The sequence below is a fragment of the Anomaloglossus baeobatrachus genome, chromosome 6, assembly GCF_048569485.1.
Source record: "Anomaloglossus baeobatrachus isolate aAnoBae1 chromosome 6, aAnoBae1.hap1, whole genome shotgun sequence".
Lineage (NCBI taxonomy): Eukaryota > Metazoa > Chordata > Amphibia > Anura > Aromobatidae > Anomaloglossus > Anomaloglossus baeobatrachus.
In genome coordinates, this window is record NC_134358.1 from 83,434,611 (window position 1) to 83,459,103 (window position 24,493).

The 24,493-nt window shown below is 40.2% G+C and overlaps 1 protein-coding gene across 1 annotated transcript in view; it reads right to left on the minus strand.

Annotated features, from left to right (window-relative positions):
* Positions 1-24,493, minus strand: part of VPS13B (vacuolar protein sorting 13 homolog B) — a 1,405,890-nt gene that overhangs the window by 154,494 nt on the left and 1,226,903 nt on the right. Inside the window, exon 43 of the mRNA XM_075353076.1 lies at positions 13,943-14,104. Coding sequence (XP_075209191.1) covers positions 13,943-14,104 — 162 coding nt within the window. The remainder of the gene's footprint in view (positions 1-13,942; positions 14,105-24,493) is intronic.

A 24,493-nucleotide genomic window follows, 5' to 3' on the forward strand; every position in this document is an offset into this window, starting at 1 on the left:
CAAACAGTTAAATGCTCAGATGGGTGCGACCCGACTACCCAAGTATAATGGAAGTCAACGGGAAACTTGAACTTTTTTTGGAAGATCTTCCGGAAAAATGCTCAAGTTCCACATTAACTCGATTCGAGCCCGTTTGAGCATCCAACTGCTCGTTACGATTACTGAGCACCCAAGCATGGTAGTGCTCGGCAAGAACAAGGAATAAAGAGAAATACACAAGCAAGCATAGGAACTCTAATAAATGAGATGTGCTACTCGTGTATATCCAAAGTGATACATATTTTATTATAGTGCTCGGCACTCGCTCATCACTAGAGGCGAGTTGACTTCTCATTGTAATAGTTAAGCCAGCCCCCTTCTCAATCAAAACCATCATCTGGACAGAAAAGGAGACTAAGTAAGCTACAGCAGACCAGCATCATTCACAGACAGCTGCAGCCGCGTGCGATGACAGGAAACTCACTTTGATGAGTAGGATGAACATTTATGTAGGAAAGACTGTCAATCATTGTATGAATCCTCCCCCCTCGATTCCAAAGCCCAGGAATAAGCAGAAGCCGTTCACACACAACTATATATCAATCTGCTTAGCTTATCCTGCTATATGACATGCTGTCAAAAATTACACTGCGTGTTCAATATGATAGATAATATGGAAAACCCCTTTAATGAATAAAAGAAAATAATGGAAATGGCTGAGAAAGAATGATAAAGAAGACTAAAAGAAATCTGGTCACTGACAAAATATAGGTTATTACTACCCTTTTCTTATTTCACCCCCCAAAAATTGATCTTTAGAATTATGAAAGTGATTATTATCAGCTTTATCATTTAAGTCTACAGCAAGAGAATGCTTTACTTCCTATGGAATTCAGATTGTATCCAGCATATGGAACAGTTTCAGAGGACAGCTGCTTAATATCTCAAGTAACTAATTGAATAAATGTGTCCACTGAAGGATTGATGGACAGAATCATTATAGAAAAAATGAAAATAAAACAACATAAAATAACAGTAGTAAGGCCATAAGAAAGAAAAAAAGAATATAACCGTAACTGATCAGAATACTTTTTGCAATGCAGTAAAGAGAATCTGTGTGTGAACTGGCATGAAAGGAGATTAAAAGTTAATGCAGATGCCCAATTCAAGCAATTCGATCATTTCTATCCATTTCCAATCTGCAAACTAGAACCTTGCAGTTGTATTGCCACTTTAGGGTACTTTCACACTTGCGTTAATTACCTTCTGGCGCAATCCGCCCTTTTGGAAAATCGGTATCCGTTAACGGATTCTGCTGTTTCCTATAGACTTGTATGGATGACGGATTGTGCCAAAAGTACCTGCGTTGCTTCCGCTGGCCGACACTGCGTTGCTTCCGCCGGGCGGAAGGAATGCAGCATGTAACGTTTTTTGAGTTGCGGAATCCTTTTTTTTTCACTGCGCATGCTCATCTTTTTTTTTTTCTTTAATCACAGAATCTTTATTTTGTCTCTTGGTGGCCGAACGTTCAGCTGATTGCCCGGCAGCCGGCTTTTGAGAGCACTCAGCTGATCGCCCGGCAGCCGGCTTGTGAGAGCACTCAGCTGATCGCCCGGCAGCCGGCTTTTGAGAGCGATCAGCTGAGCGCCTGGCAGCCGGGTGATCAGTTGATCGTTCACAATAGTCTGCTGCCGGTAAAACTGTAAAGAAGAAAAAAAAAAAGCTTTCCGTTGTTTTGTACGATCCGTTGTGCTATTATATGCAACGCATCCGTTGCATCCGTCACACAACGCAATGCAACGGATGCCGTTCAACGCAAGTGTGAAACTAGCCTTAAAGAGAAACATCCAAAATAAATGTAATATATAAATTAAAGCCAGTGCTATACTGGCATTATCATGCTGATTATAAACATACCTTTCGTTGTGAGATTGGATGTACACTGAAGGAAATAATTATTTGATCCCTTGCTGATTTTGTAAGTTTGCCCACTGACAAAGACATGAACTGTCTCTAATTTTAAGGGTAGGTTAATTTTAACTGAGACATAGAATATCAAAAATAAAATTCAGAAAATCACATTGTATAAATTATATAAATGTATTTGCATTTTGCAGAGAAATAAGTATTTTATCCCTCTGGAAAACAAAACTTAATAATTGGTGGCAAAACCCTTGTGGCAAGCACAATAGTCAGAGGTTTTTTGTAGTTGATGATGAGATTCACACACACGTCAGGAGGAATTTTGGTCTATTCCTTTTTGAAGATCATCTCAAAATTATTAGGATTTTGAGGCTGTCGCTTAGAAACTCGGAGCTTTAGCTCCTCCGTAAGTTATCTATGGGGTTAAGATCCGGAGACTGGCTAGGCCACTCCGTGACCTTTATGTTCTTCTTTTTGAGCATCTCCTTTGTTGCCTTGGCTGTATGTTTTGAGTCACCGTTGTGCTGGAAGACCCAGCCACGACCCATTTTTAATGTCCTGGCGGAACAAAAAAGGTTGTCACTCAGGATTTTATGGTTTAGTGGCTCCATCCATTGTCCTATCGATGCAGTGAAGTAGTCCTGTGCCCTTAGCAGAGAAACACCCCCAAAACATAATGTTTCCACCTCCATGCTTGACAGTGGGAATGGTGTTCTTTGGGTCATAGGCATCATTTCTTTTCCTCCAAACATGGCGAGTTGAGTTAAGGCCAAAAAGCTAAATTTTTGTCTCATCTGACCACATCAACTTCTCCCAATCACTCTCAGAATCATCCAAGTGTTCATTGGCAAACTTCAAAAGAGCCTGAACATGTGCCTTCTTGTGCAATGGGACTTTGAGAACACTGCAGGATTTTAAGCCAGTGGTCCCAGTTGCTTTGAGATCATGGACAAGTTCCCCCCGTGTAGTTTTAGGCTCATCTATAACCTTCCTCATGATCCTGGATATCCCATGAGGTGAGACTTTGCATCGAGCCCCAGATTGATGTCGATTGACACTCATTTTATATTTCTTCCTTTTTCTTACTATTGCACCAACAGTTGTCTCCTTCTCACCCAGCGTCTTACTTATGGTTTTTTTAGCCCATTCCAGCCTTGTGCAGGTCTATGATCATGTCCCTGACATCCTTAGAAAGCTCTTTGGTCTTGCCTCTGTTGTAGAGGTTGGAGTCTGACTGAGTCTGTGGACAGGAGTCTTTTACACAGGTGACAATTTAACACAGCTGTCTGCAATGCAGGTAAGGAGTTGATTAGGAGCATCTAACTGGTTTGAAGGAGCCATAACGCTTAATGGTTGGTAGGGGATCAAATACTTATTTCTCTCTGCAAAAATGCAAATACATTTTTGTAATTTATACAATGTGACTTTCTGAATTTTATTTTCGATATTCTATATCTCTCTCTAAAGATATATATATATATATATATATATATATATATATATATATATATCTATATACAGTTAGGTCCAGAAATATTTGGACAGTGACACAAGTTTTGTTATTTTAGCTGTTTACAAAAACATGTTCAGAAATACAATTATATATATAATATGGGCTGAAAGTGCACACTCCCAGCTGCAATATGAGAGTTTTCACATCCAAATCGGAGAAAGGGTTTAGGAATCATAGCTCTGTAATGCATAGCCTCCTCTTTTTCAAGGGACCAAAAGTAATTGGACAAGGGACTCTAAGGGCTGCAATTAACTCTGAAGGCGTCTCCCTCGTTAACCTGTAATCAATGAAGTAGTTAAAAGGTCTGGGGTTGATTACAGGTGTGTGGTTTTGCATTTGGAAGCTGTTGCTGTGACCAGACAACATGCGGTCTAATGAACTCTCAATTGAGGTGAAGCAGAACATCCTGAGGCTGAAAAAAAAGAAAAAATCCATCAGAGAGATAGCAGACATGCTTGGAGTAGCAAAATCAACAGTCGGGTACATTCTGAGAAAAAAGGAATTGACTGGTGAGCTTGGGAACTCAAAAAGGCCTGGGCGTCCACGGATGACAACAGTGGTGGATGATCGCCGCATACTTTCTTTGGTGAAGAAGAACCCGTTCACAACATCAACTGAAGTCCAGAACACTCTCAGGGAAGTAGGTGTATCTGTCTCTAAGTCAACAGTAAAGAGAAGACTCCATGAAAGTAAATACAAAGGGTTCACATCTAGATGCAAACCATTCAATTCCAAAAATAGACAGGCCAGAGTTAAATTTGCTGAAAAACACCTCATGAAGCCAGCTCAGTTCTGGAAAAGTATTCTATGGACAGATGAGGCCAAGATCAACCTGTACCAGAATAATGGGAGGAAAAAAGTTTGGAGAAGAAAGGGAACGGCACATGATCCAAGGCACACCACATCCTCTGTAAAACATGGTGGAGGCAACGTGATGGCATGGGCATGCATGGTTTTCAATGGCACTGGGTCACTTGTGTTTATTGATGACATAACAGCAGACAAGAGTAGCCGGATGAATTCTGAAGTGTACCGGGATATACTTTCAGCCCAGATTCAGCCAAATGCCACAAAGTTGATCGGACGGCGCTTCATAGTACAGATGGACAATGACCCCAAGCATACAGCCAAAGCTACCCAGGAGTTCATGAGTGCAAAAAAGTGGAACATTCTGCAATGGCCAAGTCAATCACCAGATCTTAACCCAATTGAGCATGCATTTCACTTGCTCAAATCCAGACTTAAGACGGAAAGACCCACAAACAAGCAAGACCTGAAGGCTGCGGCTGTAAAGGCCTGGCAAAGCATTAAGAAGGAGGAAACCCAGCGTTTGGTGATGTCCATGGGTTCCAGACTTAAGGCAGTGATTGCCTCCAAAGGATTCGCAACAAAATATTGAAACTAAAAATTTTTTTTTGGGTTTGGTTTATTTGTCCAATTACTTTTGACCTCCTAAAATGTGGAGTGTTTGTAAAGAAATGTGTACAATTCCTACAATTTCTATCAGATATTTTTGTTCAAACCTTCAAATTAAACGTTACAATCTGCACTTGAATTCTGTTGTAGAGGTTTCATTTCAAATCCAATGTGGTGGCATGCAGAGCCCAACTCGCGAAAATTGTGTCACTGTCCAAATATTTCTGGACCTAACTGTATCTCTCACTGTTAAAATTAATCTACCCTTTAAATTATAGACTGTTCATGTCTTTGTCAGTGGGCAAACTTACAAAATCAGCAAGAGATTAAATAATTATTTCCTTCACTGTATACTTTCTGAAATAAAGGCAAGTAAAGTTTGTGAAATGCACAGTTACTTGATTGATAGCAGCAACAGAATACCTAATAGGTGGGTTGGGTTTTGCTAGTTATTCCCGCCCCTAACTTCCTGCCTGTCTGTACATCCTCCACGTATCTGTTATTACAAGGGAAGACAGGAGGTAGGAAGGACAGGCAGGCAGATAGGGGCGGGAATAAATAGTAAAACCTGACAAAAAAACTAAGTGATACATCGTTGGATTCAGGATCTCTTTGCCTACATCATAAGGTATCAAAAACCTGCTGACAGATTACATTAAACATAAGTGGATAATACAGTAGTTGCCAACTCGATTCTCTCTTTATAACCCATTGGTGTTCAAGCTAAATAAATTAAACTATTTATTGTAAACGTCTTGTACTTTTTCCATCTCCTAAAATTCCATACCCCAATATTAATTACCATAAATGATTTAATTGACCCAGATGCAAAAGAAACGGAAAACCCTTCCGACTGATTTCATTGATTAGGATGGCGTTACCGTACTAAGCAAACATTTTGTAAAGGTTAACTAAAGTATTTGGTGGCAGCCACTGGCTCTCCAAGAAGAAATATGAACCAGTTAAATGGAGGCGAGATGGTTTGTTTCCCTGTAACAAAATGTGGTCTAAGAATCGGTCCTGTCTTATTAAATCCCCAAGTGTGAGTCAAGTATGAAGCAAAGCCTGAGGGGAGTCCCGCTCTGCAGCAGAATGGATTATTCACATTTATCTCACAATCTGCTCTCAGACTTCTTAAATTCACTCTCTTGGCAAGTGGGGAATTATCATGAGGAATGAAATAATTTCATAACTATGAGATCATGCAGCATTCCTTGAAACTGACACTTGCCGGGATTGTCCAGGATTGGGCACTGTTTTGACTTACAGGTAATCCCACTTCATTAATTCATTTAACATGGAAATTATTTGGAGGGATTTAAAAAAAAAAAAAAAAAAAAAAAATGTCAGGAATATCCACAAGTGCTTTCCATGTGGAAAGGAATTCATAATATACACCGGATAGGTGATAATCTGCATTTCCTTCCAGGGACTCAACACCGCTCCAATATTATTCAATATTTTTGTAATTTCCTAAAAATATTAAATGTCAAAGTCATCCATGAAGAATCTGAGCGGAAAATGAAAAATGAAATGTGGATGGATAATGTGGAATTTTCTCAAGGCTCGGCACTTAAAGTATAAAAGACTGTATCTTTATAGGTTTCCACGATATGGAGATCATGTGAAGATATAATAATATACAGTATATCACAAAAATGAGTACACCCCTTAAATTTTTTGTAAATACTTTATTAGATATTTTCATGGGACAACAGAGAGGATATGACTTTTTGATACAATGTACAGTAGTCAGGGTGCAGCTTGTATAAGGCCAAGGACACACAGCGAGAAAAATAGTGCGAGTGGAATGCGTTAAAAAAAATCGCATTCCACTCGGACCAATATTACTCTATGGGACAGCTCCCATAAGCAATTCATTTCTCATCCCTAATCGGACCGAGAAAACAGTCGCAGCATGCTGCGGGTGCAATATGATCCTGTTTCACTCGCACCCATTTAAGTTTATGGGGCGAGAGAAACATCGCACTGCACTCGCATTACATCATGAGCGCAATGCAAGAATCGCAATAGCTGGCAACAAAGGAGATAGGGAGATAAATCCCTCCCTCCCCTCTGCAGCTGTGGTCTGATCGGACGACAGTCGCATGACCCTCGCATGACACTTGACTCCCTCTGTGCTGTGAACGTGAGCCGAGAGTCATGCAAGGACTCGCGGTAATCCCTGTGTGACCTCAGCCTAACAGTGTAAATTTGGTGCCCTCTAAATAACTCAAAACACAGCCATTCATGTTTAAACCGCTGGCACCTAAAGTGAGTACACTCCTAAGTGAAAATGGACAAATTGTGCACAATTAGTAATTTTGCCTCCCTGGTGTCATTAGTGTTACAAGGTCTCAGGTGTGAATGGAGAGCAGATGCATTATTTTGTGTTCTCACTAACATACTCTGTCATACTGGTCACTGGAAGATCAACATGGCTCCTCATGGCAAAGAATTCTCTTAGGATCTGAAAAAAAGAATTATTGCTCTACATAACGATAGCCATGGCTATAAGAAGATTGCCAGCACCCTGAACCTGAGCTGCAGCATGGTGGCCAAGACCATACAGCGGTTTAACAAACAAGTACCAGTCAGACTAGGCCTCGCTCTGATCGTCCAAAGAAGTTGAGTGCACGTGCTCAGCATCATATCCAGAGATTGCCTTTTCCAAATATATGTCTGACTACTGCCAGCATTGCTGCAGGAGTTAAATGGGTGGGGGTCAGCCAGTCAGTGCTCAGACCATATACCACACACTGTATTAAATTGGTCTGCATGTCTGTCAGCTCAGAAGGAAACCTCTTCTAAAGATGATGCACAAGAAAGTCCGTAAACAGTTTGCTGAACACAAGCAGACTAAGGTTAGGAAATACTGGGCCATGTGGTCTGATGAGACCAAGAAAACTTTATTTTTTTCAGATGGTGTCAAGCGTGTATAGAGGCACCCAGGTGACGAGTACAAAGACAAGTGTGTTTTGCCTACAGTCAAGCATGTTGGTGGGAGGGTCATGGTTTGGGGCTGCATAAGTGCTCCCAACTGTGGGGAGCTACAGTACATTGAGGGAACCACAAATGACAACATGTACTGTGCCATACTGAAGCACAACATGATCCCCTCCCTTCAGAAACAGGGCCGCAGAGCAGTATTCCAACATGATACCGACCCCAAAAACACCTCCAAGACAACCACTGCCTTGCTAAAGAAACTGAGGGTTAAGGTGCTGGTCTAACCAAGCGTCTCCAGATCTAAACCCTATTGGGCGTCTGTGGGAGCTCCTCAGACGGAAGGTGAAGAAGCACAAGGTCTCTAACATCCACCAGCTCTGTGATGTCCCTTAGTGTTTAAAGGCATAGTACTCTTAGTGTATGTAAATTTTTGCTTTGGAAAGTAATAAAAATGCCTTAAAACATTCTCCCTCTCTCATTATTCTGGTATTTGGCAAATATAAATAATTTTGATTCCTAATTGATATAAAATGGGAAAGGTTTATTCTGATTTCCAAGTGAGAAAAACATGCAGATGTGTCTTTTTAGATAGTGTATGGAAACTACTGGTTTCAACTGTATAAACAGCCAGACATATGGGACTCAGCCTTCAAGTCGGGACGGTCCCGCTGAATCCGGGACGGTTGAGAGCTATGGCATTTTGGTGTCCTGTCAGCACTTTATATATGTAGACTCCAATAAGAAAATGTACTTATATAATAACAACTAGAACTCGGCATGGCAAATACAGATGTTTTCAGCCGCTTTATATCTACATAAACGATTTGACCCCTTTACGTCCCTATAACAACTGAGTGCTGTTATGATATCATAAGCATGAAAAAATAAACCTGCCAGAAAACATCAGGAATATGCATAAATAAAAGCTGCATATCGCTACATCTTGTGTATTAAGTGAACCCGGTGTAATGAGCTGTTTATGAAGCTAAAAGTGGTCATGGAATTTTTAGAAGGTGATTTAAGGCGTTTTTACACCACAATCTGATAAAACACCCTGTTCTGTTAGATACATTGCTTTGCGTCCATGGTCAGTTTAGACATTTACGTCATGCTCCAAAATTTCCTAAAACATGTAATCGCCTTATTTATCTAAGCTCGGGGCATTATATTTACGCCAAAGGAACATACAAAGACCTTTAGAAAACCTGCTCTTTACATCTTTCTTTTAGAGGTAAAATAAAATATGCAGAATCCTTGAAATTGCATTTGTTATATGCAGGAATATGTAGAGTGAATATCATAGACTGACACGTGTATGATGAAGGACCATCCACTGCAGCTAATGATCAAGGTATTTATGGATATAAATGTCAGGAACATACAGATGTGTCCTCCCTGGTCTTACCTCTTGGCTGGACATTTCTCAATATGAGTGGTGCCATACAACCAGTCTCGAAAAAAAACAACTAAAAACATGATTTTGAGACATCCTGTTGGGAGAAGTCTATCCTCTGTATGTCAATGGTTGACATATGAATTGCACCATGTTGAGAATTTTGCTAACTTGTCACAAGAATATATTAAATTCGTATAGTGACAAAGTGTGAGAAGGTAAGGGTGGACACGGTATATGTACAGTTGAAACCAGAAGTTTACATACGCTATCTGAAAAGACACATCTGCAGGTTTTTCCTCACTTTCTGACATGAAATCAGAAAAAAAACTTTCCCGTTTTAGGTCAATTAGGAACCAAAATTATTTATATTTGCCAAATACCAGAAAAATGACACAGAGAGAATGTTTTAAGGCATTTTTATTACTTTCTGCAAAGTCAAAGGTTTACATACATTTTATTAGTATTTGGTGCCATTGCCTTAAAACTATATGACTTGGGTGAAACATTTCGGATATCCTTCCACAAGCTTCTCACAATAGTTGGTAGGAATTTGGGCCCATTCCTCCTGACAGAACTGGTATAACTGAGCCATTTTTGTAGGTCGCCTTGCTCGCACCGGCCTTATCAGCTTTGGTCATAAATTTTCAATAGCATTGAGATCAGGGATTTGTGATGGCCGCTCCAAAACACTGACTTTGTAATCATTAAGCCACTTTGTTGTAACCAGTTTGGCAGTATGCTTCGGGTCATTTTTCATTTGGAAGACCCATTGCCGCCCAAGCTTTAAGTTCATGGCTGATGTCTTGAGATGTTGCTTCAGTATTGCCACATAATCATCTTTCCTCATGATGCCATCTATTTTGTGAAGTGCACCAGTGCCTCCTGTATAGAAACACCCCCACAACATGATGCTGCCACCCCCGTGCTTCAAAGTTGGGATGGTGTTCTTAGGCTTCAAAACTTCTCTCTTTTTACTCCAAACATAACAATGATTATTATGGTCAAACAGTTCAATTGTAGTTTCATCAGACCACAGGACATGTCTCCCAAAATTAAGATCTTTGTTCCTATGTGCATTTGCAATCATTACTTTGTCTTTTTTTAATGTTTCTTTTGGAGTAATGGCTTCTTCCTGGCAGAGTGGCCTTTCAGCCCATTTTGATACAGTACTCGTTTCACTGTTGATAAAGACACAATCTAACCAGCTGTCACCAGCATCTTCACAAGGTCTTTTGATTTTGTTCTTGGGTTGATATGCACATGTCTGACCAAAGCATGTTAATCTTTGGTACACAGAACCCGTCTCCTTTCTGAGTGAAATGATGGCTGGACATTCCCATCTTGTTTGTACTTGCGTATCATTGTTTGTACAGATGAACGAGGCACCTTCAGGTATCTATAAAAAAGGACCTAAGGATGAACCAGAGTTGTGCAAGTCCACAATTTTCTTCCTGAGATCTTGGATGATTTCTTTTGACTTTCCCATGATGCTACACAAAGAAGCAGTGTATGTCAGGTGTGTAAAATAAAATACATCCACAGGTTTGTCTCTAATTAACTCGGATGTTGTCAATAAATTAGAAGCTTCCAAAGACATGACATCATCATATGGGCTGTCCTATATTGTTTAAAGGCATAGTACTCTTAGTGTATGAAAATTTTTAACTCTGCAAAAAGTAATAAAAATTCCTTAACATTTTCTCTCTGTCATTATTCTGGCATTTGGCAAATATAAATAATTTTGGTTCCTAATTGACCTAAAACGGGAAAAGTTTATGCTGATTTCATGTCAGATAGTGAGAAAAACATGCAGAGATGTCTTATTAGATAGTGGATTTAAACTTCTGGATTCAACTGTATGGGTACCATCTCACTAAACGACGTACCAGCGATTCCGACCACGATATGACCTGGTCAGGATCGCTGGTGCGTCGCCACATGGTCGCTGGTGAGCTGTCAATCAGGCAGATCTCAGCAGCGACCAGCCCCCAGCAGCGTGTGGAAGCGATGCTGCGCTTGGTAACTAAGGTAAATATCAGGTAACTAAGCAAAATGCTTCGCTTGGTTACCCGATATTTACCTTGGTTACCAGCGCACACCGCTTAGCGCTGGTTCCCTGCACTCGTAGCCAGAGTACACATCGGGTTAATAAGCAAACCACTTTGCTTATTTACCCGATGTGTACTCCGTCTACATGTGCAGGGAGCTGGGAGCCAGCACTGGCAGCCTGAGAGCGGCGTACGCTAGGAAGCAAGGTAAATATCGGGTAACCAAGCAAAGCGCTTCGCTTGGTTACCCGATGTGTACCTTGGTTACCAGCATCCGCAGCTGTCAGAAGCCGGCTCCCTGCACATTCAGATAGTTGCTCTCTCGCTGTCAAACACAGCGATGCGTGCTTCACAGCGGGAGAGCAACGTCCAAAAAATGAACCAGAGCAGTGTGTAACGAGCAGCGATTTCACAGCAGGGGCTAGATCGACGCTCAGTGACACACACAGCGAGATCGCTAATGAGGTCACTGGTGCGTCACAAAAACCGTGACTCAGCAGCGATCTCGCTAGCGATCTCGCTATGTGAGAAGTACCCCTATGTCTCACTAATCACATCCTCCCCTATTGTGATCAATCACAATCTAAGTTATAGATATCAATGTGTGGGAGATAGTGAATGGCCTTGTCTACCAAAAGTGATCTCATCTGTATAACCAGCTTGAAAGGATTGTCATCAGAACAACGAAATAATAAGGCTAGTCTCCTGTTTAGCACCTACACCAACTAGAAAAAGTTTATCTCAATGTGGTTTAATGCAATATAAATACAGCACACTGATTTTATATTTTCCCTTTGAGGGGCGCTGCAGGAATATCAAAAGCTTGTTGACAGAGTACCCCATAGATTACAACAAATTGCTGACAGTCCAGCAGAGAAAACATTTTATTTCTCTCATTTTGGAGAGTTCCTTTCCTTAAATTGCACAGGTTGGAAATAATAAATACTCCAATACCCACACTACCCAAGTTAAAAGCTGCCTATCCACTGCTGCTCTAGTCTTTGTCTATTGGCTGTAGTTGTGACGTCACATTACAGGAAGTGACAATTGTAGCCAATCACTGGTTTTAGCGGCTCTTGCCCCCTCCACTTACATCACCTGAGTCTAGTGATTGGCTGCAGTGGTCACATGCGCTGTAATTGTGATGTCAGCTCTAGTAATGAGCGAGGACTAAGATGCTCAAGTGCTCGAAAAGAGCAGGTTAGATGCTGAAATGGATTCAAATTGATTACCAAGCATAATGGAAGTCAATGGGGAACTCAAGCATTTTTTCCAGAAGAGTCTTCCAAAAAAAAGCTTGAGTTTCTCATTGACTTCCATTATAGAATCATAGTATGGTAAAGTTGTAAGGGACCTCAAGGGCCATCGGATCCAACCCCCAGCTACATGTTTATCCAGCTTATGCTTGAAGATTTCCATTGATGGAGAGCTCACTACGTCCCGTGATCGTCTGTTCCACTCTCTGACTACCCTCACTGTCAGAAAAAATTTCCTAATGTGTAATCTGAATCTCCTTCTTTTTAGCTTCATTAGATAAACTAGAAAAGAGAAGCGCTGATAGGGTTTTACCAGATAAAACAAACGGTTAGCAAATGGTAAATGCACTCACCGATTGAGGTTGTGAGAGGTCACAACCACCACAGATAGCATGAAATAATGGCAGCTGCAGCGGCCCCACATGTTTCAGACTTCAAAGTGGAGAGGGAGAAGGGGTTAAACCCGCGCAATCCGCCAGTAATCCAGAAGGAGATGTTGATAAATTAAACAATCTTTTATTCCATGGGTCTACGCGTTTCAAGGTCTAAGACCTCTTCTTCAGGACCAGTAAATCAAATTTGATTTACTGGTCCTGAAGAAGAGGTCTTAGACCTTGAAACGCGTAGACCCATGGAATAAAAGATTGTTTAATTTATCAACATCTCCTTCTGGATTACTGGCGGATTGCGCGGGTTTAACCCCTTCTCCCTCTCCACTTTGAAGTCTTTTTAGCTTCATACCATTGCTTTTTGTACTTCCTTGTGCTAATGAGAATAGGGTAGTTCCCTGCGCTGTTACTACTTTTCAGATATTTGTAGACCGCTATTAAGTCTCCTCTCAGCCTTCACTTTTGCAAACTAAACATTTCCTAGTTCTTTTAACCGTTCTCCATATGACATGGTATGCAGCTCTACCATCTTGGTGGCACTTATCTGAACTTGCTCCAATATAGCAATGTCTTTCTTGAATTGGGGCCCCCAGAACTGTACACAGTATTCCAGATGGTGTCTGACCAGGGCAGAGTATAGGGGAATAATTACCTCTTGATCTAGATTCAATGCTAGTCTTGTCTTGATACATCTTTATAATTGTTTCTAACCCGTCCGAGGTGCTTGTTTTGAGTACTGAACCCTCGAGCATCTTATTGCTCGCTCATCACTAGTCAACTCCTCAACCAGTAAAGTAATCTCGGAGCGGCAGCAGCAGAGAACAAGCGCTAGAGCAGGGTATGGCGGTGATATTTTCAATATGTGCAAAACTAGAAGGAAAAATAAAAGTATTCCTGGACAACTCCTTTAAGAAGCATGTATGTGCGTGCAAGACGATGCAGTAAATCCTTTTGGGGGAAACCACTTACGGTTTTCATTTTCTTATGTTATTTTGAAAAATGAATCAATGAGAAAATATGTGAATGTCTTAATCAAATAAATTGGTTGGTTCAGAAATCACTTTAATTTATACCTGTGGGGACTTGTGTGAGCGCCAGCAGTATTGGTGGCTATGGAGACTGGCCAACAAAATATTCTCGTCAGTATCCAACTGGCCAAACCGCAGCGTCTCCTGTGTGTCATTACAGACGACAAAATGACTGTAGATCAGCTCCTCTGCCTCGGGGCGCTGGTTCTGAAAAAGAAGGAACAGACTGTTTTAATACACAAATGTTAAAATATGTTCTTTTTGTCATCAGTGTTCACTCCTATTGTTTGCCCTTCTGAGATATTTTATACTTCATTTATGATGAAGGGCCATTAAGCCAAACATTCACGGGAAATAAGACAAAGCCATGTTCACCCTACAGGGCCATAAAGGAATTTTCATTTTACATATTTTTTTTAATTACAACGTAAGGTACTTACATTAGATAAATGTAGGCTGAACCTGACAGATTTAGTCGGGACAGTCAACCATCTAATGTGTTAGGGGGCCTCCTAACACTCCATCAATAGATGATGTCGGGAAAGAGGAGCCAGTTACAGATGTTTCGATGGTCGATCATTTTGTTCGGCGCAAAGAAAAAGCCTTTGACAGAGGATTGAGTCAGCAACTCTTAGAGAACACATGAGCGCTTAGCCGGAGTTAGGCTAGATAGCGGTAGGTCAGAGGATTGTGCAACCAACAGCAAGAGTGTAACAATCATGGCTGCAGAGGCCACGACCACCTCAGTGCTTATTTCAACTAGATGTATGTCTGAGGATGCACATACAGCTAAAATGCATTGCTGTGCAATACATGTTGCCGGCCAAACAGAGGCTGGCAGCTGACGTAGTCGTACCCATGACTGGGGTCGCATGACAGTGACATCATGTGTCGCCATAGCAGGAACGCCGATGTCAACTGTTGGCCTCTGTGCCGGCCACAGAGGAGGATGCCACCATCAAGGGATCTGGGAAAGGCAAGAACGATTTTTTTGATGCATTAGAGGCAGAACGGGGAACATGAAGGGACCCAGGATGGGGGCATATTTACCGGGAAGGGGCCCAGGATAAGGACATATATTCCAAGAAGGGTGCCAGAATAAGAATATACGGTATATTACAAAAGTGAGTACACCCTAACATTTTTGTATATATTTTTATTATATCTTTTCATGGGACTACACTGAAAATATGGCACTTTGATACAATGTACAGTAGTCAGTGTACAGCTTGTAGAACAGTGTAAATTTTGTGCCCTCTAAATAACTCAACACACAGTCATTAGTGTCTAAACCGCTGGCAATTAAACAAAGTACAGTAAGTGAAAATGGCCAAATTGAGCCCAAATTTGTTTGGTCACCATTATTTTCATGTAAATCAGCAATCCCAAATAGTTAGTATGCAAAAAAGCATTAAAATATACACCTTTATTGATATAGACCTAAAAAGAGCAACGTTAATTACTCTAATACAAACAAGTCAAACTCATAAAGCCATCACTACCTACTGGTGAATACACCATGGCCACTTAAGTCAGCCTATTAAAGGACATACGCAACAGGGGTCCTATCTAGTGATGGCCACAAGAGATAATGAACACAGGAGAAAGACTAAACAAACAAACCAAAAAGTGATATTGCTGTGAGCAAAGGACAGTGGTCCAATTGACAAAAAAACACAACAAAAGAAATAATACCTAAAAAAACAAATCAATGTGCACTCATCTTCCTGACAGTGGTCAGTCATACAAATACATTAATACACAATAGATTTTCCAGGTATTAAAAAAGGAATGGTCTCACCCAGTCCCTTTTCGTGTGAGGTCATGCAGTCTCTTGATCCCAGTCAGTAGAGTCGTCCACCATATACTGACCCTACCACTCTTTGGGTTCAAAAAATAAGAAATAACTGCTGCCCCGGACTTCCGTCCTCACAAGGACGGACCACATCTAAGGTCTCAAGCTGGACCCCTATGCTGACCCTGATGACATCCCGACGAGTTTCGTCATTCAGACTCCTCAGGGGACACAATAATTGTCAGTCAGGTCCTTGTTGCCGGCCCTCACCAAACCATAGTGTCAGAGACACTATGGTTTGGTGAGGGCTGGCAACAAGGACCTGACTGACAATTATTGTGTCCCCTGAGGAGTCTGAATGACGAAACGCGTCGGGATGTCGGGATGTCATCAGGGTCAGCATAGGGGTCCAGCTTGAAACCTTAGATGTGGTCCGTCCTTGTGAGGACGGAAGTCTGGGGCAGCAGTTATTTCTTATTTTTTTAACCCAAAGAGTGGTAGGGTCAGTATATGGTGGACGACTCTACTGACTGGGATCAAGAGACTGCATGACCTCACACGAAAAGGGACTGGGTGAGACCATTCCTTTTTTAATACCTGGAAAATCTATTGTGTATTAATGTATTTGTATGACTGACCACTGTCAGGAAGATGAGTGCACATTGATTTGTTTTTTTAGGTATTATTTCTTTTGTTGTGTTTTTTTTGTCAATTGGACCACTGTCCTTTGCTCACAGCAATATCACTTTTTGGTTTGTTTGTTTAGTTTTTCTCCTGTGTTCATTATCTCTTGTGGCCATCACTAGATAGGACCCCTGTTGGGTATGTCCTTTAATAGGCTGACTTAAGTGGCCATGGTGTATTCACCGTAGGTAGTGATGGCTTTATGAGTTTGACTTGTTTGTATTAGAGTAATTAACGTTGCTCTTTTTAGGTCTATATCAATAAAGGTGTATATTTTAATGCTTTTTTGCATACCATTATTTTCAAGCACAGCCTTAACTCTTTTGGGCATGGAGTTTACTAGACCTTCACAAAAGCGAATGGACATGTCACCACGGCTGACTATTATGACAACAAGGCATCCCCCTTCCCAAACTGCAGAGTGTCATTATCAAGCACTTTGTGAACCATGATGTGGGAAAACATTTAAGTGCACATTCTCACCTACTTGTTTTGCCATCTATTTCCACCATTCTCTGGCTCTATGAAGCCAGAGCTGTCAATCAAAGAAGAGGCGGGTGGTGATAGAGAGAAAACAAGCAGGTGGGAACGTGCACTGAACTGTTTGGCCATGACAAGGGTGCACTGAGCCCCTGTACTTGGTTTGAGAGGTCATTCTGTGCTGACAGAGTCCCTTTAACGTAACAGTATGTCAAGGTGCACTAATAACCTGGAACCTGGGGATCGTAATTGTCATGAGTGTGTCCTGCTTTGCGGGAGAGAGTGTGGGACCAGAAGTGCAGAACGCCTTATCGATCGTAGGTCTACAAATTATATTTGAGTGTATCTACTTTCTTTTAGTGCTGCAGGGGATGTAGACTCTTTCCTATCTGGCTGTACTTGGTAGCCTTAATCTCAGGGGCAGCTCTTTTGTGAACACACCTCTTTGCTATAAAAAATCATGTTTCTTGCCATCTGACTCTGGTTGTTTAGTTGTAGATTCTAATTTCAATGCTGTCCACTTGCGAAAGAACCTGTCTCTAGAAGAAGCTGAAGAGTCGTGACTATTGCAGCTGTGATGTTTAACTGCATTGTAGGAGCTTGGAGTGTTTTCTTTTTTATTTCCATTTTCCTTGTCTGTCTGTCTGTCTCCCTTACCTTGTGTTCTATTATTGCAGTGGTGGGACTAGTGATCTTGACAGCCTTTTCACTAGCCATGGTGAGTTCAGGGCAAGTGAGGGCCTAGGCACATGATAGCTACGGGATGTAGGGATGTTAGGCAGCATAGGGTACAGACTCGGGTGAGTTGGAGGAGGTGTCCCCTCTCCCTATCGCCAGGGCCTTCCATCTATACCATTCCTGGTGTTCCCCTTGTGTTGCACTTCATGCTGAGCGTCTGTACACCCTGGCATGATAGTAAAGTACTATAAAGTCAAAGATGTGAGAAGAGGTTAAAAATGTTACCTGAGAGCAGAAAAAAAAGGTCTGCTGGTATTTCAGAAACAGCAATACCAGATACAGCCTGTGACAGAAAGGTGCTATTGCCAAGAAAGAAAGAAAAAAAAGCTCTAATTGTTTTTAGACGTTTCACTTAAAATATATATAAACAAACTGGATGAGCTGGAAGAATCATTCACATAAGACCCCCATAAAGTAACAGTATCACTATTACATAAACCTCGGCAATTTTTCTATGCACCCACTGATCACTGGAAGGCCACATTAGCGGACATAAAGCAGTGCTATTAGGTGACATAAGAGAAAAGGCAGGAAAAAGGTGTCAGCCGGAAAGGATATACAGAATCATATGTATTTTTTTTTAATCTGTACATGGACAGCATTTGCCGGGGACTAGTAAAGACTCTCTACATATAAAAATCGCAAGATATTAATTTACCATTCTACATATGGTGTAAAGCAGCCATGACATGAGGGGAAACGAGAAAATTACTAAAACAATTACAGAAATATGTCCTCCTGTAGCTCATGTTAACATTGCCAAATCCCTTTATAAATCAGGAGAGCCGTTCTTACATTGTACCTGTCAGCCCTATACCCGCTGACACATGGCTTCACTTACTGACAAGCACAACTCTCTATCGCTTCCGTCCCTCCCAATGTCCAATATTATCACAGTCCGGAAGTCCCTCATTCCCCCGTGACATGGGTGAAATCCCTTACATGATTCTAATGTGACCTTGTTTTTACGCGGGAAGCGCTAGAATAGGAAGAAAGATTGGGAATCGCCATGAATGGAGACAATCTGCGGTCAGTTTTGTATTTCTTCTATTATTAAGCATTGATGTGACAGCCACACACACATTTGCCACATATATAAGATATTTTGATTTACAGCTATGCTCCATAGTCTATTGCCACAATTGTTTCCATTAAAGGATAAATTCAGAAAAGTGTATTTTCGGTTCCTGTGCAAACGGAGTAATGAAAATCAATGGCACATATCAAGTAAATATTTTTTGTTGCAGAGACATGCTTTGTGTGCAAAAAAAGTGTAACATTCTCTAGTCAAACCAATTTGGAGATGAGACCCATCTACCGAACTAGGTGGGTGCACAATATAAAACGGAGACCATACCAACACCATCCCACAATCTATAGGTCATCCATTTTTCTCTGATCCACTGCAAAAAGGACAAAGGATAATGAACTTGTTTTTTATATTGCGTGCTACAAAAATGAACCTCTTATGGATGTGTGTTTTGAACAAAAGGAAAACCATACAAATGAGCATTGTCTGCTTACCTCAATTTTTCTTCTGAGCTCAGTCTTACAAGCGAGCGCTCTCCTATGCGAGCTGTTCCCCAAGAGAAGAAAGCCAGCACATAGCAATTTTTGTCATAGTTACATAGATTGAAAAAAAGACCTTGGTCCATCTAGTTCTACCTTCCTCCACCAATTAAACATTTTGTCATTAAATAATTTATAACCAACAATGTTGTGCGTACTGAGGAAATCATCCAACCCTATTTTAAACGTTAATATAGTGTCATCCACTACTACCTCTTGTGGTCGGCATTCCACAATCTGACTACTCTAATTGTAAAGAGCCCTTTCCTATTTAGCTGCCGGAATCATCTTTCTTCCAATCGCAGTGAGTGTCCTCTGGTCTTTCGTATTGTCTTTGGAAGGAATAAGTCATGTGCCAGTCCCTTGCATTGATTGGTCCATCAGTAGATAATTTCAAGATTCATTTGGACCATTTGGAGCTTTTTATTTCCGACATTTTTAGTACAATCACTTCCTTTTACATGCCTAAAACTCCATCACAACAAATGTACAGCACATATACGATATATTTTGTATCCACTGCTAATGTAAGCATTGTCTCACTTTGTGAAGTTGATTAGCTACAGTAAACTATTTGTACTGCTTTTTTTTGGTACCGTATCTGTGTATATTTACTTTCTGTTATGAACATTTATATATATATATATATATATATATATATATATATATATATCAGACCAAAAGTTTGGACACACCTACCTTCTCATCTCTAGAATAAAATAACTATTAAGAGGAGTCTTTGGTAATGGTAAATGGTAAAATAGCTGCCAGGAAACCACTGGTAAGGACATACAACAAGCAGAAGAGTCTTGTTTGGGCTAAAGAGCACAAGGAATGGACGTTAGACAAGTGGAAATCTGTGCTTTGGTCTGATGAGTCCAAATTTGAGATCTTTGGATCCAACCACCGTGTCTTTGTAGAAAAGGTGAACGGATGGACTCTACATGCCTGGTTCCCACCGTGAAGCATGGAGGAGGAGGTGTGATGGTGTGGGGGTGCTTTGCTGGTGACACTGTTGGGGATTTATTCAAAATTGAAAGCATACTAAACCAGCATGGCTACCACAGAATCTTGCAGCGGCATGCTATTACATCCGGTTTGCGTTTAGTTGGACCATCATTTATTTCTCAAAAGGACAATGAGCCCAAACACACCTCCAGGTTGTGTAAAGGCTATTTGACTAAGAAGGAGAGTGATGGGGTGCTACGCCAGATGACCTGGCCTCCACAGTCACCAGACCTGAACCCAATCGAGACGATGTGGGGTGAGCTGGACCGCAGAGTGAAGGCAAAAGGGCCAACAAGTGCTAAGCATCTCTGGGAACTCCTTCAAGACTGTTGACTATCTCTTGAAGCTCATCAAGAGAATGCCAAGAGTGTGCAAAGCAGTAATCAAAGCAAAAGGTGGCACAAATAAGACATATTTTCAGTTGTTTCTCACTTTTCTTAAGTATTTCATTCCACATGTTTTCATTCATAGTTTTGATGTCTTCAATGTGAATCTACAATTTTTAGAATCATGAAAATAAAGAAAACTCTTTGAATGAGAAGGTGTGTCCAAACTTTTGGTCTATACTGTGTGTATGTATATATATATATATATATATATATATATATATAGGCACGTTTACACACACTTTTTATGTAGCTTGTGTCCAACTTTCTGCATTCTTGTATTTCTATGGGCTATGTGCAATATTGTGTAATTATTGTTTGGACATTTGATTGTGTCAGATCAATTTTTATCCTGGGTCATTTTTTCACAAAACCTTGTACTTCTTTCTTTCTTTATCTCTAACCAAAAGGGTTTTTATTGCCACAGTATCTCCAAATAAAATATTTTTGCAGCACCTATACTCCTGTCTTCTCCTGTTTTTCATATATATATATATATATATATATATATATATATATATACACACATATATACATATACATACACAGTATATATATATATGTATATATATATAAAAACATATATTATATGTATATACATATATACATACTGTATATATTAAACAATTTCTCTGTTGTCTCTATATTTGTTTTTATGCTTTATTTATCCAATTCCATCGCTTCTGTAAACCTTTGTTGCTCCTTTTACATTTCCTATAGGACCATGAGATAACCAGTAAAATTTACCCTGTTGACTGTCATATACAGTTATGATGTCCACTTGTTACTCCTTTTTATCTGTACATATGAAACATTTCCTTTTTTGCGGGGGTTTTTACATATATTTTTTGGGTGCAATGCGATATTTTCAAAGATAGAGATCACGGACCCATTGCAATCAATGAGCCTTTTCACGTCCTTTTTTATTTGTTGCAGACATATTGTCCTCTAAAAAAAAATAAATAAAAGGAGACATACAGTCATATAAAAAAGTTTGGGCACCCCTATTAATGTTAAACTTTTTTCTTTATAACAATTTGGGTTTTTGCAACAGCTATTTCAGTTTCATACATCTAATAACTGATGGACTCTGTAATATTTCTGGTTTGAAATGAGGTTTATTGTACAAACAGAAAATGTGCAATCCGCATTTAAACAAAATTTGACCGGTGCAAAAGTATGGGCACCCTTATCAATTTCTTGATTTGCATAATCCTAACTACTTTTTACTGACTTACTAAAGCACTAAATTGGTTTTGTAACCTCATTGAGCTTTGAACTTCATAGGCAGGTGTATCCAATCATGAGAAAAGGGGTGCCCAAACGTTTCCATATGACTCTTATTTGATTCTAGTGGTGGATCATTCTCACCAATTACCTAGTGAAAAATTAAAAAAAAACAACAAAAAAAAACCAAAGCAGACAGTGCATGAATATTCACCAGTGTGCTGTCAGTATTTTACACTTTAATAGGCAAGAGAAGCTGACATCTATCATTTTTTAATATGAGAAAAACGGATGACTTGAGGATTGTAAAAACTGGCAAATGGACCAAAAATGCCTCCGGCACACTGAAAACTTCAGTGACATTTTTCACATATGAGTGGAAAAAACTGATGTGCAAAACCAGCCTTAGATAATCCAGATTCACAATAAACGGCTGCTGAATTTCCTGCCTCTGGTTTTTTACAAGCTATTCCCTCCTTATGCGAGGTGATAACAGAAAGGAATTACAGGGAAGCTCACTCTGCCATGCGCCCGTGGTCATTAAATAATTCTCTGGTTGATGTTGATGCAATTTTCAGCAATATGTAAAATGGCGGCGGCTATTTTAGATGATTGACAAAAATTGAATCACAAATTGGTTGAAATTCAGAGGGTTCCTAAAACTTTTGGCACTTGAATTCTAATTGGTATGAAATCGATTTGCAAATCTGTACTCACAGGCTTATAATGGATACATGTTCTTTCTGCATCTTTCATGATGCCTTGCACACAGTAAAGGCACCCAGTGCCAGAGGCAGCAAAACATCCCCAAAACATCTCGGAACCTCCACCATATTTGACTGTAGGTGCTGTGTTCTTTTCTTTGTAGACTTCATTTTGTTTTCAGTAAACAGTAGAATCATGTGCTTTACCAAAAAGTTCTATCTTGGTCTCATCTGTACACAAGATGCTTTCTCAGAGTGATTTTAGCTTACTCACATACATTTTTGCAAACTATAGTCTAGCTTTTTTAAGTCTGTGTCTGCATTGGGGTCCCCCTGGGTCTTCTCCATAGCATTTAATTTAATTCAAATGTGAACGGATAGTTCACACTGACAATGATGCACCCTGAGTATTCTGGACAGCTTGAGTTTCTTAGAAACTTGATTGTTGCTGCTTATCTAGGACTATCCTGAGTTGCAACCTTTTACTAATTTTTCTCTGCCATCCACGTCGAGTGAGATTAGCTACCATGCAATGGGTTGCAAACTTCTTGATAATGTTGTTCACCGTGGACAAAGGAACATCAAGATCTCTGGAGATGGACTTGAGAACCAAAATTGTTGAAAATTATCAACAATCTCAAGGTTACATGTCCTCAAAACAGTTATCTTCTGCTCTTTCTGTTCTCCATGTTTAGTGCGGCACACACAGATACACAATGCAAAGATTGAATCGTCTCCCCTTTAATCTGGTTATAGGTGTGATTTTCAGATTTCCCACACCTGTTACTTGCCATATGCGAGTTTGAATGAGTATCACATGCTTGAAACAAAGTTGTTTACTCGCAATTTTGGAAAGGGGCCAACAATTTTGTTGTGTGTGGTTGTGTGTAAAACTATGTCCAATTTTACTTTTTGTCTTAGTTTTTTTTGCATTGTTCCAATACACACAAAGGAAATAAACATGTATATAGGAAAACATTTGTAACTGCAATAATTTTCTGGAAGAAATACTATATTTTCTGGAACAATTTCAAGGGTGCCAACACTTTTGGATATTACAGTACATTGATGAGCAAAAGGGTAACAATGTTGTGAGCCTTTGACTTTCAGGCTTTCAGCATCTACTACAGCTTTGTATGCGTGACTACCTTATTTAATAGATAGTCATCTTGGCTATCTCATACACTAATTTCACTTTCAACTATTTAGCATATGATTAGCTATACAGATTTTTCTCATGTCACTGTATTGTTAATGTTTTAATATAAATTAACATTTTTATTTTGTTTTGTATTTTGTAAATCCACCTTTGGCTTTCAACACTGCATGAATCTTTTAGGGCATGCTCTCGATCAGATTCAAGCATGTCTCGAAGGAAATCTGATTTGAGGTCTCTTCTACACATTCCCAGTGTTGGTGTATACTGGTCGACTCACTTGGGGATGTATAAAGTTTTTTTCTATAAGTGTTCGATTGGTTTGAGGTCTGGGGACTGTGAGGGCCATTCCAGCACCTCTACTTCATGGTCATTAAACCATTTCTTCGTCAATCTCGACATATGCATCAGGTCGTTGTCCTGTTGGAACACTACGTTGTCCTTTTCATACCCATAATACTAGAGTGTACGAAGTGATCTTGTAGGATACTCATATATAGCTCAGCATTGAGATCATTATTAATCATGGTCAAGTATCCAATGGCTTTGGCTGTGGTACGACCCCATATCATCAGGCTTCCTCCACTGAACTTAACAGTTCCTTCAATTTTCAGTTAGCCCTTTTTTCCCTTGTTTCTTCCAGACCCATCGCACCCATTAGAGCCTAGTCTATTGACTTTAGTCTCATTGCTCCAAATCACTCGTTTCCAATCTTCAACTGTCCACTTTTCGGACTCTATTGCAAACTTGAGCCGATGTTTCTTATAACAATATTGAAGTCAAGGCGTCTTCACCTATTTTCAGGCCACCATTCAAGACTTGTGTAATGCGCTTGCTGTGCAGCTGGCC